Raw genomic sequence first — 16,154 nt, forward strand, 5'->3', positions numbered from 1 at the left:
GGATATATGGACAGTTGACGATTAACTTCTTTCTCCAGAATTTTGGAGAAGGCAGGAAGCAGGGAAATAGGCCTGTAGTTTATAGCTTGCTTAGGGTCTGACGTAGGTTTTTTTTTAGCAGTGGCAGGACTTTTGCTTTTTTTCCACATGGAGGGAAATAGTGCAGTACATTACATTTTGAGGAGCAATAAATATGTGGTGGCATGTAGATATGACATAATGGAATGAAAAGCAGTTCATTATTGCAAATTTAATATACATTTTTTTTTTAAAACACCAATTAGCACAGACCTCTTTAGTTGTTAAGTTAATCATTAACATGTTTGTTCTGTTATGTAAAAATGTGTTCTGTGGTAACACCACAACATTTTATGGCTTAATTAAAAAAAACTAAAATGCAGCCTTTATTCATTGGTTACTTTGTGTGGGTGGTTGGCTGCACCTGGATGCAGCTGAATGCCTTAGACTCTGAATTCCTTGTTCCCCATTGCCTCAGTTAGATGCGCCAGGCATTCATTCTGCGGTTGTTCTGTGGAATTAATTCGAGTATGAATGCATAAAAAGTGATATAGCGCAAACTAAGCTAAAAAGGATTGGGGCGCTGTATATAATTGTCGATTTGGTTCATGTGTTACAAGAAGGATACTGAGGGAGTGCAGTATTAAAGTTTGGCAGTATAGTATCCATGGGGAGAGTTTACTCATGCAATTTATGACGACTATCTTTAGTGCACCCACTCTAGACTGATTTGTCTGAAATATAGAAGTGGTGGCTGAAAGCATTACGGATTTGACTTTAAGTTCATTGTGATGCAGGGGATGTCTCTGAGTGGAGGAGAACAGAAAGAAGCTATTCGGAAACTTGTGGATGAGCTACGGGATCGTTTTCCTAAACTCAGTGAGAATTACTACATCACTACAGATGCCATTGGTGCAATGGCCACAGCCACCGGCCACGGTAAGAGCGAACTGTTGGATGTAGTGACTATGTATTGGCGACATAGTTTTGATTTCAAATACTCAACTTTTCATGTTTTATTACTGTTAAATGTGTACATTGGATAATAATATGTAGAATTGGTAAATATCACAATTGCGACTTAACTGTGCTCTCACAGTAGGCTAAACTGTGTTTTTCAAGAGGCAAGCAAGCAATAAATAATCAATCACCCGTTCCAAGGGTGTCTCGTTCATATGCATGTGGACAGTTCCATGAGAGTGATTACATCTTTGTCTTTTCATTTTTTTTTTTAACTGAGTACGGGCGTTTTGAAATGGCATGAAAAGTGCTCATCCCTTGAGACAAATGTGAATCCCAAGTGTTAGGCAAGGTTTGGGACTATGCACATACTACGATATTCAGTCTTGTTTTGTGGCATGATACTGCTTTTGATAATTGGGTCTCCATTTGAGTAATCATTAAAGATATGCAAATCTTTTATCCCTTTGCTAAATCTTTACAGTCTGATACATATTCTTGTTACTTCTTGTTTGAACAGCACACAATTGAAGCAGTTTCTCAACTCTGGTTTATTGAAGTGTACCTTTAGATTGCTCCATGTTAACACAGCAACCTCTTTGGGCTGATCTAGGGTGGCAGCAATAATAGAGTCCGAGAAGGACAATGCAGTCTCTGGAATCAGGCCTGTAGATTTAAGCATCATGGATTGTAAAGACACGGATTCATTTGTGCTGGTACTTTAATGGTTTGTGGGTTGATTTTCATTTACTAATGACTTGAATGAATGAGTATTTTATGGAGTGTACAATTACCCAGAACTGTGTGTACTGATGATAGCACCAAGAGAAGAAGCTGCCGCTGAAGCAAGATCAAAGATTCAGGTGAAACCAGTTAGGAAAGAAACAGAAGAGTTTTGAGAAGTTTCCAAAATGGGCTAGGGAAGTTTCCAGTGCAAAGTTTTAAGGGAAGGTGTTCCTCAGCTTGGCTGTAACTACAAAAAAGATGCATCCTCCCATTCACATTTTCTTGCATTTGGAATGAAGGCAAATTGAGAAGAACAAAGAGCCTTCGTGTGGGCATAAGGTAGTAAGAGAGGGATAGTCTAGGTCATGGAAGGAAGCGTGTACAAAGCTTTGTGATAAAAGGTTTGAGCTTTTAAAAAGACCTCTTCTGGCTTGATGTTTGTGCTGCACCTTTAAAGTCCTTTGTACTTACTGCCCACTCTTGATACATCAGCATACTTTATCCAGTTTCCTACCACCTGCTCCGCATGGGCTAAGTTCACCAAATCATAGTTTTCAGAGTTATCTGATGCACACAAGAGTTCTGCCCGCTTTCTGGTGCATCCATACAGCCACACAAGTGTTGAGTCCAAATGGGGATATGCTTAGGGGGGCCCAGAACAGGAGCCTAATCTGTATCACAGGAGTTTGAATAAAGCAGCCCATTTAATAAATTAACGTGTAGCCCTGCCCCAAGTGCGCGAGTGCTAATGAAACTTGTATCTTGACCTCTGTTTTGGCCCTGGCATCAAGTTAATCTAAGGTGTACGCAGCTGCCTATGTCTGTCTGTGGTAGTGCAAGGTCCACACCTATTCTGTGATCTGGAGGGGTGCACCAAGTGTGCCCCCAAAGTAAGCAGTGGACTCCTGTCCATTCCCTGGATGCTTCACATAAACCGTGCTGGCAGTGTAGCATGTTTTGTGATTCTCTAGTGTGACCAGACTTTGTTCACTGTGTCAAGGAAGGGTGAGTCTGCTAGTTTCTCTTATGTAAAGTTCCATAGTTATGTGAAACACAGGTTCTCCTGCTTTCATTTTCTGTGTTTGTCAAGTGTGGGTATGGGCAGTTAATGTGTAGCACATGGATCCACATTCCTTGTATAAAAGTTGTACTCAAACCACCCCACTTTGTTAATGTTTCAAATTAAAGCAAACACAAGGAGATGATGGACAGAGCGCTGAAACTTTTCAGACACTCACCCCCATTCCCAGATCTGGGTTGAATCCATCATCGTTCTTTAGCTCACTTTGCCACCCCAGTTCAGACCGAGCTCTGTGCAAATCAGTCTTGACCCTGTGCCTCATGGAAACAGTCCAATCTGAACTGCCAAGCCAGGTCTTCCCTGGACTGGAAACAAGCATCCTGGAACCGGTTTCAGGGTAACACCCCTTATCAGCTAAGCTAGTTTGAATCCAGTGGCAAAGTGAGCAAGGGACCCACGTCTAGGCATACAAGTTATTCATGTCGAAGGAAAGGAATGTGTGCAACAGAGTACTTGAAGGAATGCTCTGTGCCAAGGGCTGATGTTTGCAAGACAGCTTGTCACCCAGCGGTGAGGGTAGGTGAGGTGACTGGGCTGCTGCAATGAACCATGTACAGAAATCATGCCAACCTGTCATCCCATACTGTTTGGCATCCCTGTTGTGCCCAAAGTCTTGCTGCTGCTGATATCTGAATTCCCAAAGCCACTGCCCAAGAAGCCTGAAGGAGACACTGATCATCGGATCTCAGTCTGGAGGTCACATCCCCCTGAATGAGCCCCTGCCGAGCAGTCCTGCTGTGCTGCTCCCTCATTGCTGCTGCAGTCTCAAATGATACTTCTAAACACAGTGCCAAGTCGGTGAGGATGCCTCTGAGAACACCCGCCCAAGGAACACTGACTAACTTCGGCAGCGTGAGCAGATACATACTAGAGACCAAAGCACACACACAAATGGCATTCTACAGAGAAAACGGTGACTCTTACCTAAACAATAACTTTAATTTGGATACAAACTCTTGAACTGAACTTCAAATTGTTCCTAGTGAGTGGAGACACAGTGAACTGCACATGTGCCTGATCTGTGCCTATGACTTAACGGCTGTGTTATAGACACTGTACAAACTCCTGGAACGAGGAGAGGGTGCCCTGAAGGGTGGGCGGTTTTACTAGGCATCCTAGTCCCTGTTGCAATCTTGCATCTGGGCCTTATTGAAATGTTTTATTACGTTTTACTGTGGTAATAAAGTCCTTTCTTTTCAGTATAGGAACACTACATTGGACAAAGTAATTATTGTATGTGGTGTTTGTTGAACTCTTCCCCATCACACTACCTCCCTCTTAATAAACCTTTGACTGCTCCCCCTCTCTGCCCTGAGAGTCCAGTGTGGGAAGAGTTTGCTAAGCCATAGCCATAGTAGGGCAGGCCGCAGGACACCAGAAGCAAGTGTCCTTAACCACTGAGGTTGGGGCCGAGTAGCCCTTGTTTGCTATGTGGCTGCCAGAACAGGGCCGGACACCTCAATTTCTGTCATTCAGATGGAAGCCTAAAGCTCATAAGTTTCTTCTATTAGTGTTAAGCCACAGTCAAAACAAAAGATGTTTTCTCTGTGCAATACTTGGCTGTTAAAGAACAGTTTGAAGGCTGTCTTGAACTTTTTCAACGAGTTCGTAGGTTCGGTTTGGTTTGAGTTCGGTTTTTAGTGTTGGCTTTAGAGACTGTTAAACCCTTTACTAGTATCATATCAGATAGGGGCATGTAAGAGCATAATTGGCAGTTATTTATTTCAGATGGTTAAGTGAGCTCCATTCTACATTTAGTTCAGAATCTTACACAGTATTTTAAGAGAATAAACATTTTAATTCCAAATGTTTTAAGATCTATATGTTTTGCAGTCATACGCCTTCCTGTTTGTAGTTTCGAGTTCTTCTTCAGATGCAGAAAGAATTCTGCACATCTTCAATGATAAGTAGTTCCTCAAGTTTTATTTGGATCAGACAAAGGAATTAAGGAAGTTGAATTGGGTAATTTGACATACCGTAATTTTACTTATTTTTCCTTAGGTGGAGTGGTTCTCATCTCAGGAACTGGTTCCAACTGCAAACTCGTCAATCCAGATGGATCGGAGATTGGCTGTGGAGGATGGGGTCACATGATGGGAGATGAAGGATCAGGTAAGGTCACAAATTTTGTTTTAGCTCAGTTCATGGGTCGTTGGGATGAAGAATCCTCCAGGCCATGGGTATGAATTGTGATGGGTTAACTGCAATTCTTTGATGTGTAGGTATTAAATTGTTTGGTTAATAATGCTTCTATTACAATATTCTGTCGCAGACTTTGATAAGCACATAATAAAAATGTTTGAATGCTCTGTAATTACAGCTAGAAATGAAAAGAATGCAATAATTTACAATATTGTTTTAATGCTTTCTGTGCTTTAAAAACATTACAAAGGCCTATCCAGCCCTATGCAGGTTTTTTGTAGCTTCAAAATTAACAACATAGAAATGTAATCAAAAACAGAAAGAGAAAATGTAAATCCATATTGTAGACCAGATGTGGAGAGTGATAACGAGGGAACAACCGAATATAGTATGTATACAGGAAGCCCACCTACTCATAATACATACAGGACTTTCTCACCAAACCTACCCTACATATTTCCACACAACATTAAAGGCAGGAAAGTATGTGAGGCATGTTAGCCTTTCACTTTCACATATTGATAACCATCGAAGTGTTATAAGCAATCATAGACAAACGAGAACGGAGATGCATAATAATTCTAGGTGAACCGCGCACACAAGACGTTAGCATGACGGTGTCATACTTGTAGAATGTGCAGCAGGAGCCCCATTTGCTTAAAATCCTAGATGTTTTCAATGACCACACCCGTGAGAAAGTGATGTAGATGGGGGACTTCAATCTCGTCCATAATACTGCTCTCATTAAATACCCTCTAGATAGATATTCATGAGGGGGATGTCTCATTGCCCATAGTTGCCAATATTGTATCTAGGACTCATGTATACTTTACTCAAGACACCCACTGGAGAAGTGGTTTGCCTCTTTCTCACACTGCCACAGATCCTATTCTAGGATCAATTTGGTATGGAGCATGAGCACACTGCATACTTAAACAATTCAATTTCAGACCATGCATCCGTTATCGGGGTCTGGGGTCACAGGGTATGTGGAATGTGTAGATATCAGAATGTGTTGGTTTGAGCCAATATTTCTGAAAGACTGATTATATGAAAAGGAGATCTTGTAATTGTCTGAAATGTTTATGTTCATGGTTTTTATTAACTAATAAACAGAACTAAACTGAAAAGAGAGAAAAGATAAAATGCTTTTTTCGAGCTTAACCAATAAGTATCAACCCCACCTACTATGTTATTTAGGACGCCTTTAAGGCAGTGCCTTGGGGCAAGATGATATTGATTAGAGCACATCAGCACCTGAACTTTGCTCTCTCCAAAATTAGTCTCAAGGAAGAACTAACCGACCACTACAACATAGGAAAAGGAAATACTTCACATTAATGAGGGAAGTGGCAAAATTGAGGCGCCAACTAGATTTATTGCCGACAGACGCTCAGAAAGAGCACTACTGTATTTAAAACACATTCTATGGAAAAAACAATAAGGATCTATATTAATGCACATGCTGGTCAACAGGTTGAAGGGATATTGACCTTAGTTGGTGAACCCCAATGGGTCAGGGTTTATTAGAAAGAGACAGAAGTTCAATACTATTCTGCGTGTCCTGCATCTTACTTTAAAATATAACCGGACATCCATCCCAATGTGGGTATTCTTGCAGCAAGTCTTGGAGAGGATCAGAATGGACCCCTATATGTAGAGGTACATTAGTTCTGGATATGTGGCCCCCTCGGCGCAGGACATAGTCATTGGGGATAAAGCAGAGAGTGTTCGCCTCTCCCAAGGGACACACCAGAGGTGTCCACTATCCTCCTAATTATTTGCCCACTTGAACGAGCCTCCAGCCCAGCAGGTTGGATTGACCTCTGAGGTTAGCTGAATGGATTTCATAAGATACACCTTTTTGCCCATGATATTCTTCTGATGAGCATCGAAACTTCAATACCCGCAATAATTCAGATAATACAGAATTTCAGTGAGCTGTCCGACTTTCAGGTTAACTTTACTAAGTCGGAAACAATGAGTATCCAGATTACTCAATTACCCAAAAGCAGTATTTCTTTCAAACTCCCTCTGTGACAACCTCTAAACAAGAGCTGAAACGTTTGCAAACTCCCTTTTGAAAAATGTATATGGCAAAACAGCAAGCCAGGGATCTCATGTAAGATTATGCATTGTGGGCCAAAGTCCAGGAGAATAGGTCTCCCTGACAATGAGAAGTACTATATGGCAGCTCCACTGTGGGTGGACTTCGAGTGGTATCTCCCGGAAACCGAGAAAAACTGGCCCTTGATGAAATGGAAAATATTGGGAAGGCCACCCTGGGAGGTATTATGGTTTCCTAAGTGAGCAAGACCAGCCATGGCACATGCATCAGCCATAATCAGGCCAGTCATGGAAGTATGGGACAATCTTATCAGAACTGAGGCGGAATTTCCTCATTCCATCCCCTGTTTACTCTCGTACATGGTGATTCAAATTTTAGCCTGACCGTTGATGAGAAACAATTTTCAAACCGAAGGGGTGACTGTATAATGATGAGGAACCTGATCCACATTCAGAAGATTACATTCTTCCATTATGGGGTTGGGAAAGGAGAGAGACACTGATATCTTCAACTTAGTTCCTAGACACTGGCCTCCCTCAAAACAAGAATGCGGGAACTAGGGACCTCACGTTGTTTTAAAATACGTTTAAGACCTTACAATACCTGGTGTCTTCCATTTATGCTACTTTCACATCTGCTCCAGATAACTAAAAGTGGTCATTCACGCAGCAATTGGAGCATGCTGCTGAGAAGGTGATGTCACAAGAAGAATGTGAGGGTCTGTGGGCAGATATCCCGAAGACTACTCCTAGTGTCCAGGACAGGAAAAACCTGTGCAAAGTCGAGCACATGTTCCCGCACTGTGACAAGTGCTGTAGTGGGTGTGGTATGGAGGGGATGGCGGTGCATTTATGGTGGTCCTGTCCAAAGATTGAACTGTATGTAAAAAGTGTCAAACCATGTAAAGAAGGTTGCTGGCTTCCCAGTACCTCAGGACCCTCTAATTAAAATCCTGGGTGCAGTGGAAAAGCCTCACAATGTGAGCATGGACAATCCAGTCTTTAATGCTACTGAAGCCAATGCAGGAATTAGCTCACTGCAAAATACCATGTGGCACCAAATAGCACAAAATTGTCCAAGAGATTTTGGACATTTATGGCTGTGGAAATGATCATGCAGAAACTGCGCAACATGAGTAAGAGATTTGAGGCCATGTGGAAACCTCGGATGGACTACTTTCAATCAGGTTTTCTAGCTTTGGAAGGCTTGAGAACCCATCACACTCTGAGACTGAACTGGACTCCTGAAACTTTATAATGTTGTGAGAGCCACAGCGGAAAAAGGGACCCAGATAGAACCTTAGGACCACAGCAAGTGGGCAAGCTTGCCAATCTTATTATACTACAAATGCGATGTCTTATTCTCCTATGTTTAGAGGGGTAATCTAAACCACTTGGAATTTAACGTGTTTTGTTATTTAACTGAGCATGACTTGGTTCACACCAATGTTGTTTATTTAAAAAACAAAAAGATTTTTAATTAAAAAAAAAAACACGAACCAAAGATGTAAGAAACAGGGTATAGAGAAGCAAAATTAATGTATTTGAAAGTGTATTCACACAGTGCATCAGACTATGTGAGTATATACAGTTGCAAGCATTTTCTTGACAGTCAGGGGAATGAGTAAGGGCACGAGTGAAACTTAGCACACCAGGGTGAAAGATTTGTACAGTCTACTATATCAAATTGTGAAGTGCGACCATAGGGTTGGGAGTGGCATAGGTGTAGTTTAACAGTCTACATGTGTCTTGGTTTGAGGATATTCTTTAAGATAAGGAGATAAAGTTGCAGAACATTGATTAAGAGAAAGTTGTAGTGATGCAGTTTTATTAGTACCAGAGGCCTTGTCCTGGTCAAGTTGTGATAGATTAACTTCTTGATCAAATGGCCAGCGCAGGACTAAATCAAATTGTAAAGGGGCCAACACACATTGCGGGGAATTGTCTGGATGGGATCTTTCTGGACAATCCCACCCTTGAATGGACTAGTTTGCTTCCCCTAATATGGTCTGACCACTAGGCAATTTTGTTTAAAATCTCACCTCCACAAAAATTGTCTGCTAAGCACCAGGGAAAGACAATCACCAGTCTGCCATGGAACAAGATATGAGCAGAACTACCACTAACCCTGCTCACTCAATCTTTGCCAGAGACACCTCCTGAACTAGAACTCGCAGTAGTGAATTATCACTCCTGGTTTGACTCCACAATCTTGCAACTAGCTCCTCCTGTTAGCCGTCGGCTTCCCAGGCTTTCACCTTCGGAACCCTGGTTCAACGTATCACTTAGAGCTCAAAAACAAATATGCCGAAGATTAGAAAGGAAATGGAGATTAGATGATAACCCTCACACAAAATCGGAATATAGAATGTCCACTCAAGTTTATAAGAACTTAATCCTGAAGGAAAGACTTCCTACTTTATGGAAAAAAAGGAAGCAGAGAATGGCTTCTCAAACTTTTTTTTGCCACGATTAAAATTCTCTCAAAACGTCCGGATCCACATGATCTTAGAGCTAGCCAGAAATTTTGCAACTCGCTACCCGTGACATTTCAGCACAAAGTTAAATCTGTTAAAACGCTTTTGTACTGCAAGACAATCGTTCGGCCCATACTCTGTCTCAACTGTGCAAACTATCTTATTCATCTATCGCTCAATGCGGCCCGGCAAATCTGACGCTCTCATCGTTTACCACCTTAACCTCGGACCAGATTCTAAAGCTGATCTCAGGAGTCCAATCAGGATCTCCCCCTGACCCTTGTCCCCTGGGAATTCTACATCTGTCACCAAAGATCATAGCCGCTTCTTTCATGCCTATTTTTAATCTAATGTTCCCGACAGGGTGTTTTCCCAATGAATGGAAAAAAGCTTTCATTCTGCCACTTTTGAAAAAATCCAATTTGGATGCTAATGCTACCCTGAACTATAGGCCAATTTCGAGACTTCCGTTCCCTTCAAAGGTAATAGGAAAAGCCATCAATATGGAATTACCTACCTTAATTTCCAATAATGCTATTCTTGATCTATCGCCATATGGATTTCGGGCCCATCATAGCACAGAGCTAGCCCTGATCACTGCCACTGAAGAGTTCAGACAAACCTTGGATGGTGGGGGGAGCGCAGCCCTGATCCTGTTAGATCGATCAGCGGCCTTCAACGCGGTCAACCATGGTCGACCGCCTACTTTCACTCGGGATCAGAGACAAAGCGCTCTCTCTGCTGAGCTCCTTCCTATCAAATCGCTCTCAAGCAGAGGCTCTTGGAGACTACGTCCCCCCCCTCCCCCCCCCTTCCTTCTCACTTCTCTGTGGAGCACCTCAGGGATCTTCCCTGAGCCCGTCAATATTTAATCTGTATGTCATCCCTCTGGCCAAATTAATCAAAAGCTACAGCTTTTTTCTGGTGTCCTATGCAGACGACACACAGATAATTGATTCAATTAATAGTCCAGCAAAGTCAACGGTAGTCAGATTCCACGACTGTATGTGTCATATAGGCAATTGGATGCTAGACAACTGTCTAAAACTTAATTCATCTAAGACCGAAGTTCTTTTTGGGAATAGCTCATCAATCTGGACAGACAGTTGGTGGCCCTCCCAACTGGGCCATTTGCCAACCCGTCAAATAATGTAAAAAATCTTGGTGTACTATTTGATACCAGGTTGTCATTTGAAGGTCAAATCAACCACACCGCTTCTGCTTGCTTCTTTCTTCTCAAGGTTCTGAGGAAAATACTTCCTCTTATTCCTTTTGATTTGAGAAATACAGTGATCACTGCATTAATTGCATCTAGGCTAGACTACTGTAATGCATTATTAACCAGTGCAACTAAGCTAAGTATCCATAAGCTCCAGATGGCACCAAACGCAGCAGCTAGAATTCTTATGGGGATTTCGAGATATGACTCCGCCACCAAGACCTTGATTCAATTGCACTGGCTGCCAGTTGTTAAGCGTATTCAGTTTAAAACCTTATGCACAGCATTCAAATCATTGCATGGACTAGGGCTGTTACAGATGTCACGATATCTGAAGCTATATACCCCGGCTAGGCCACTTAGGTCAGCAGACTGGGGGAACCTTGTCACTCCCAGATCACGTAGAGTCAAATGGTGGGGGGGGGGAGGCGAGCTTCACCCATACCACGACTAGACTCTGGAATTCCATACCAACAATACTATAAAAAGGGAACCAATCTGTTAAAATTCAGAAAGGGTCTGAAGACTTGGCTTTTTAGAGGGTGAGTCCAAGCTAATCTTACACAGTCCCATTGTTCTGAAGATAGCGCCTGGACACCTCCAGGTATATGTAGTGCTCTATAAATGCCTCATTTAATTTCATATGGCCCCTACCTAGGGACACTGGGAGAGCAGTTGTTGAGTGGGAAGAAGGCACATCTGGTTGTAGGTGTACACCCCCTAGATTACCCAAGTTCATTTACTCCTTAGAGCATTTGTATGCAGCATACTGTGGCTGATCGCTTGGCCATAGCAAGAGAGTCAGAAGTGCGGGCATTCAACTGATTCAAATAATAGCACCAGGTTTATTGGTTATTCAATTCCAAAGTTTCAAGAATCATATACATTTGCTCCATTTATAAGAGGGCTAGAAAAGTAATCTTAAAGTTAACATGGTATGGCCTTAAATTAGTGCACAATCCTACAAGCTTGACCGTGATGTGCATTTTATCCAAAATCAGGACAATTTGTAATTTTATATGGACTCTCTTAAAACTACACATCATTTATGTTTTATTCTATTTTATGTCAAGATTGTGCTTTTTTTGTCTCCCTGTAGCCTTTTGGATTGCACACCAAGCTGTAAAGATGGTGTTTGACGGCATGGACAATCTTGTAGTTCCACCTTATGACATTGTCTATGTAAAACAAGCCATGTTCGACTACTTTCAGGTAGGCTCGTTGTTCTTTTTGAGTTTGGGTCACATGTACATTTCCAAAATCCATAAGAATTAAATAGACGTAAACTGAACAATACAACAAGCACTGACAAACCCAATAGAATTTGCTTTTTAGGATTCACCTGCACAGCTCTTGCGAAATCTCTTGTAAATAAAAAAAACAAATATTAAAAAGGGGCTCCAAGCCCCCCCAATAATAAGCATTTGTTGGCTTACTTTCACTCTCGTTTACTTGTTATCCATTGGTAATTGCATGCGATTTCCTGTAGGTTTCCTGACTCCCTTTATCTTCCCTCGTGAGTTTTTTGTTTTTTTTCTTTGGAGCATGTACCAAGTACCTTTTTCTTTTTGGAGTCTTCATATGGTGCTTTTTTTTGCTGGAGATACTACTTTTTTTGTATACAAGCATGGTCTGCTACTGCATGTTTTTTTGTAGCTATGCTTCTGTGCCCCATAATTTGTTTTGTTTATGTAGACGTTTGTTACGGAGGTATGGTATAGAGATTCTGACTTTGAAAATGGGACAGAATGTGCGAATCTCGGTGTGTTTATATGGACTTTTGTTTTTTCTTTGTATGGAGATTTGTTGTAAGGATATGGTATAGAGATTACAACTTTAAAAATGGGAAAGCATGTTCGCGTTTCGGCACCCATTTTCCAGTTTGTGATTGTTGACTCATTACTTCAGGTCTGTTGATTCCAAATGCAGTTTGTGCCTCTGTCTTTATGCATTTGTTATTTTCTAATTAACGGTTTCTTTTCACTAATTTTACCAGTACGTTTTTTCATTCTTAAAACGTAGTGCAAGTGACTTCATTGTGGGGCACAGTTCCGAATCAATGGATACAAAAGTCCATTGAATCAATAACGACCATAACAAATAAACATTATTGTATATTTTAGGTTGAGTTTTGCAATGGATCTATTTAATTTCTAGTTTTGTATGTGTGTTAACTTAGTCAGTTGTTGTGTTTATTTATTCTACCTCAACCTCCTGGACTTCCACAAATCTATTTTTTATAATATTTGGCGACTATTATTCATCTCCCCAATACAATGCTTATACAATGGGAACTGGGTGTGGTACTACAGACGGGGCTGATAAATTTGCAAACCAGAAACCACGTGGGTGTCACCCTAACATCTTTTGATCTTCTGCAATTCGCAGTCTTAACGGCTCTTTCAGTGTGGCCCAACAGCATTACAGCACTCGATATCATCTCTTCACACTAAAGAACCAGCCAGCGTTTAACATGTTTTAAAGTATAGGCAGTGCTTGATTTCTGCTTTTGGCCGTTTTTGTTGTTGTTTTTTGTTTAATTCTTTTTTTCAAGATATACATCAAATACCGCATTTAAATCTCCACCCAATAACCATGGGAAGTGTGACCAGTCTGAAAGCGCTCGAGAGACCTGTGTTAAGAATGCTTCTTGATCTGTATTCGGAGTATTTCTGCATTTGGCTGTTGATGTGCAAACAACATGCTTCAAGCTTAATCCATATGGGCCAGCTAATATCCTCGGATTAGTTGTTTTAATAGTGTGCTGGGGGCCACTTGGTCTATTCGAAGCTTGCCTGTGAGGTGATTTTTAAATTTAACATATTCAGTTGCCACTTTTCTCTTTTATTGTGAGCATTTTCCTTTTAGGTGTATATTACATGCCTTCTTTTTAAAAAGAAAGCCCCTACCCCTGTTTAGTACAATATATCATTCGCTATCTTCAGTTTCGAATCTGTCCGGTGGCAGGGTACAGATATTTCCTCTGAATTTATTCCACCCTCCCACACCTGCTCCTACTTCTTTGGACAGCCTCTGTTTATATACACCGCTTTTTCGGCCACCATAGCTCAGTCCATGTCATTGCGCCATTCTGCATACGTTGGTATCTCCTGCGCTCCCCAGTGTTTGGCGGCATTACGTTTTGCTATTGTTATACCCAATGTCGCCCAGTCTTGGGCCTTACGGCTAAGATAAGTAGCTTCCCATATGTTTAGTAGACCTCTTATGCTCCAGTGGTACTGGCGCCCCACTGACCCGTGTTATCGTATCCATAACAGTTTCCCAATATGTTTCAATATGTTGTCATTCCCATATCGTATGGAAGAATGTACCTATGTCTCCACATTACTGCACACAGAATGGGGTGTCTTCCCTCCCCATCTTAACCAGCACCTCCCTGGTAAAGTATATCCTGTGAAGTACCTTGAGTTGCACCAGCCGCAATCTTGAGGGCACGCCCACCTCCAGCAGGGACTCTAGCACTTCCTGCCAATCCTTATCATCTAGGTCTCCAATATTTGCTTGACATTTCTCACTGAGAATTTGTGTAGGGTCTATCTGATTGTTAATTATTTTCCCGGAAGTTAATGATATAGCTTTCGTATAGATCCGCTCCGTAAGCAGCCTATCCTCTAACGGCGAGGCCTCTGGGAGGGTGGCGCCCCGTGAGACGGCGGCCATGAGTGCATGCTTGATCTGGAGGTAGCGGAATATTTCTGTAGCGGCCATTTGAAAGCATACTACATGCCATTTAAAAACACGATTTACCTAAAACATAGCAGCATTTCCCTTTCCTCTATTGCACAATATCCTGTGTCTCAGGCGACATGGAGAGAGTGGGTGTGTGTTTATTAATTGTTTTTTTTTTTAATCTCTTTTATTGATTTGCAGAGTTTACCGTTTACAAACAGGCAATAGTCAACTATGAACATCACCCACACCACACAGCATTAGACAAATCAAATGAGCAGTACCGTGAATCAGGAAAAACCCCCCCAACCAGCACTTAGAGGGGCCCTTAAGAATGTAATGGCAATACAGATTGCAATACAATATCCGTTAATGTGCTTTGGTGGTATGGATCCATTAGTGTGGTGCATAGAGTCTACGCAGTGTCTTCAGGATACTTATTTATACAGATAGTAAGAACAGAACATGAAAGGGCAGAACTTCAGAAGACCCCAAAAAAACAAAGAACAGCAGCAAAGTCCGACATGCAGATGTTCTCTCCCCTCCCCCCCCACATCCCACCGCACTTCCCCAATGACGCCCGCCCTCTCACCCCCGACTCCCTCCGACCAGGCATCACCACATTGCCAGCCCAGTGCCGCCTGCTCCAAACATCAGGCAACACAGCGCCAACTGAGTGGTGGGCAAACTATCCACATTAGCTTACTCAACGATTTCCAGTAAGGTCCCACCCCCCTGGTTGGCATGCTCCTCCGCAGTGTCTCCCTCAAGCTGTGTCAAGGCCTGCAAAAGACCTTCCCATTGTGTTGTGATAGGGATCTTCCGGAGGCCCAATATTTCCTCTCTCAGGAGAGTTAGTCCTTCCGCCTTGGCCCACACCTGGAACGAGTACCACCATGCCCTTGCATGCGGTGGGTCCGGCGCCTTCCAGCGTTTGGTGAGGAGCCGCTTAGCCACCACCAGCCCCAGGTCGAGAAAGCGGGAGGTGACCTTCGTAGATGGCGTTCTGCAGAAGAGATGCAGTAGGTAAACGGACCACTCAAGTGGTATGGAGCTGCCCGTGCACGCCCGCAGCGCCCCATGTATCGACTCCCAGTATGGGCGCACCTTACAGCAACTCCACAGCATGTGTACAATCCCGACTCCCTGCTCCGCGCAGCGAGGGCAAACCGCGTCAGTACGATGAAAGTATCTGTTAATCAATTCGGGCGTGAGGTATGCCCTATGGAGTATAAACAACTGTATTTGGCGGAACCGCATGTTTCGAGGTATGCGTATTGGTCTCTGTAGCATCGCGCCCCATTCCTTGTCACCCAGTGGCCTCGCTAGGTCCACCTCCCATTTGCGGCGTAGCAGTTCCAGACCAACCGCTGCATGTGTGCGCAGGGAGGCGACAAACCACCGAATCAGATGTCTACCCCTTCCCATAACATGGAGATATTGCATGGTCAGGTGTTGACTCGGCTCCACCTGCATGTCTTCCCATCTGGCGGTCAACATCGCAATCAGGGTGCGATGTCTGAGGAATTGCCCAGGTGGCAAACCCACCTCGTCAACCAGAGACTCGAATGTCATGAGTGTACCGTCCCTATAAAGGTCACCCAGGGTCTGAATGTCCACGTCATGCCATTCCGCCAGTGTAAGAGCGGTGAGCGCCCCCAGCCCACTAGGGGAGCCCTCCAGTGGTATAGCCGGGGCATAAGGCACCTGGGTTCTAGTGAGGTAGAGACTGCAGCGGTAGCTTTTGTAGGCCACCACCATGAGAAGTGGTGTA

General features: G+C 42.9%; 1 protein-coding gene across 1 annotated transcript in view; it reads left to right on the forward strand.

Moving 5' to 3' along the window:
* Positions 1-16,154, forward strand: part of NAGK (N-acetylglucosamine kinase) — a 198,854-nt gene that overhangs the window by 95,058 nt on the left and 87,642 nt on the right. Inside the window, exons 4-6 of the mRNA XM_085642711.1 lie at positions 816-957; positions 4,787-4,897; positions 11,790-11,902. Of these exons, the coding sequence (XP_085498837.1) occupies positions 816-957; positions 4,787-4,897; positions 11,790-11,902 (366 nt within the window). The remainder of the gene's footprint in view (positions 1-815; positions 958-4,786; positions 4,898-11,789; positions 11,903-16,154) is intronic.

The sequence above is a fragment of the Triturus cristatus genome, chromosome 2_2 (genome assembly GCF_964204655.1).
Source record: "Triturus cristatus chromosome 2_2, aTriCri1.1, whole genome shotgun sequence".
In the NCBI taxonomy this organism is placed as follows: domain Eukaryota; kingdom Metazoa; phylum Chordata; class Amphibia; order Caudata; family Salamandridae; genus Triturus; species Triturus cristatus.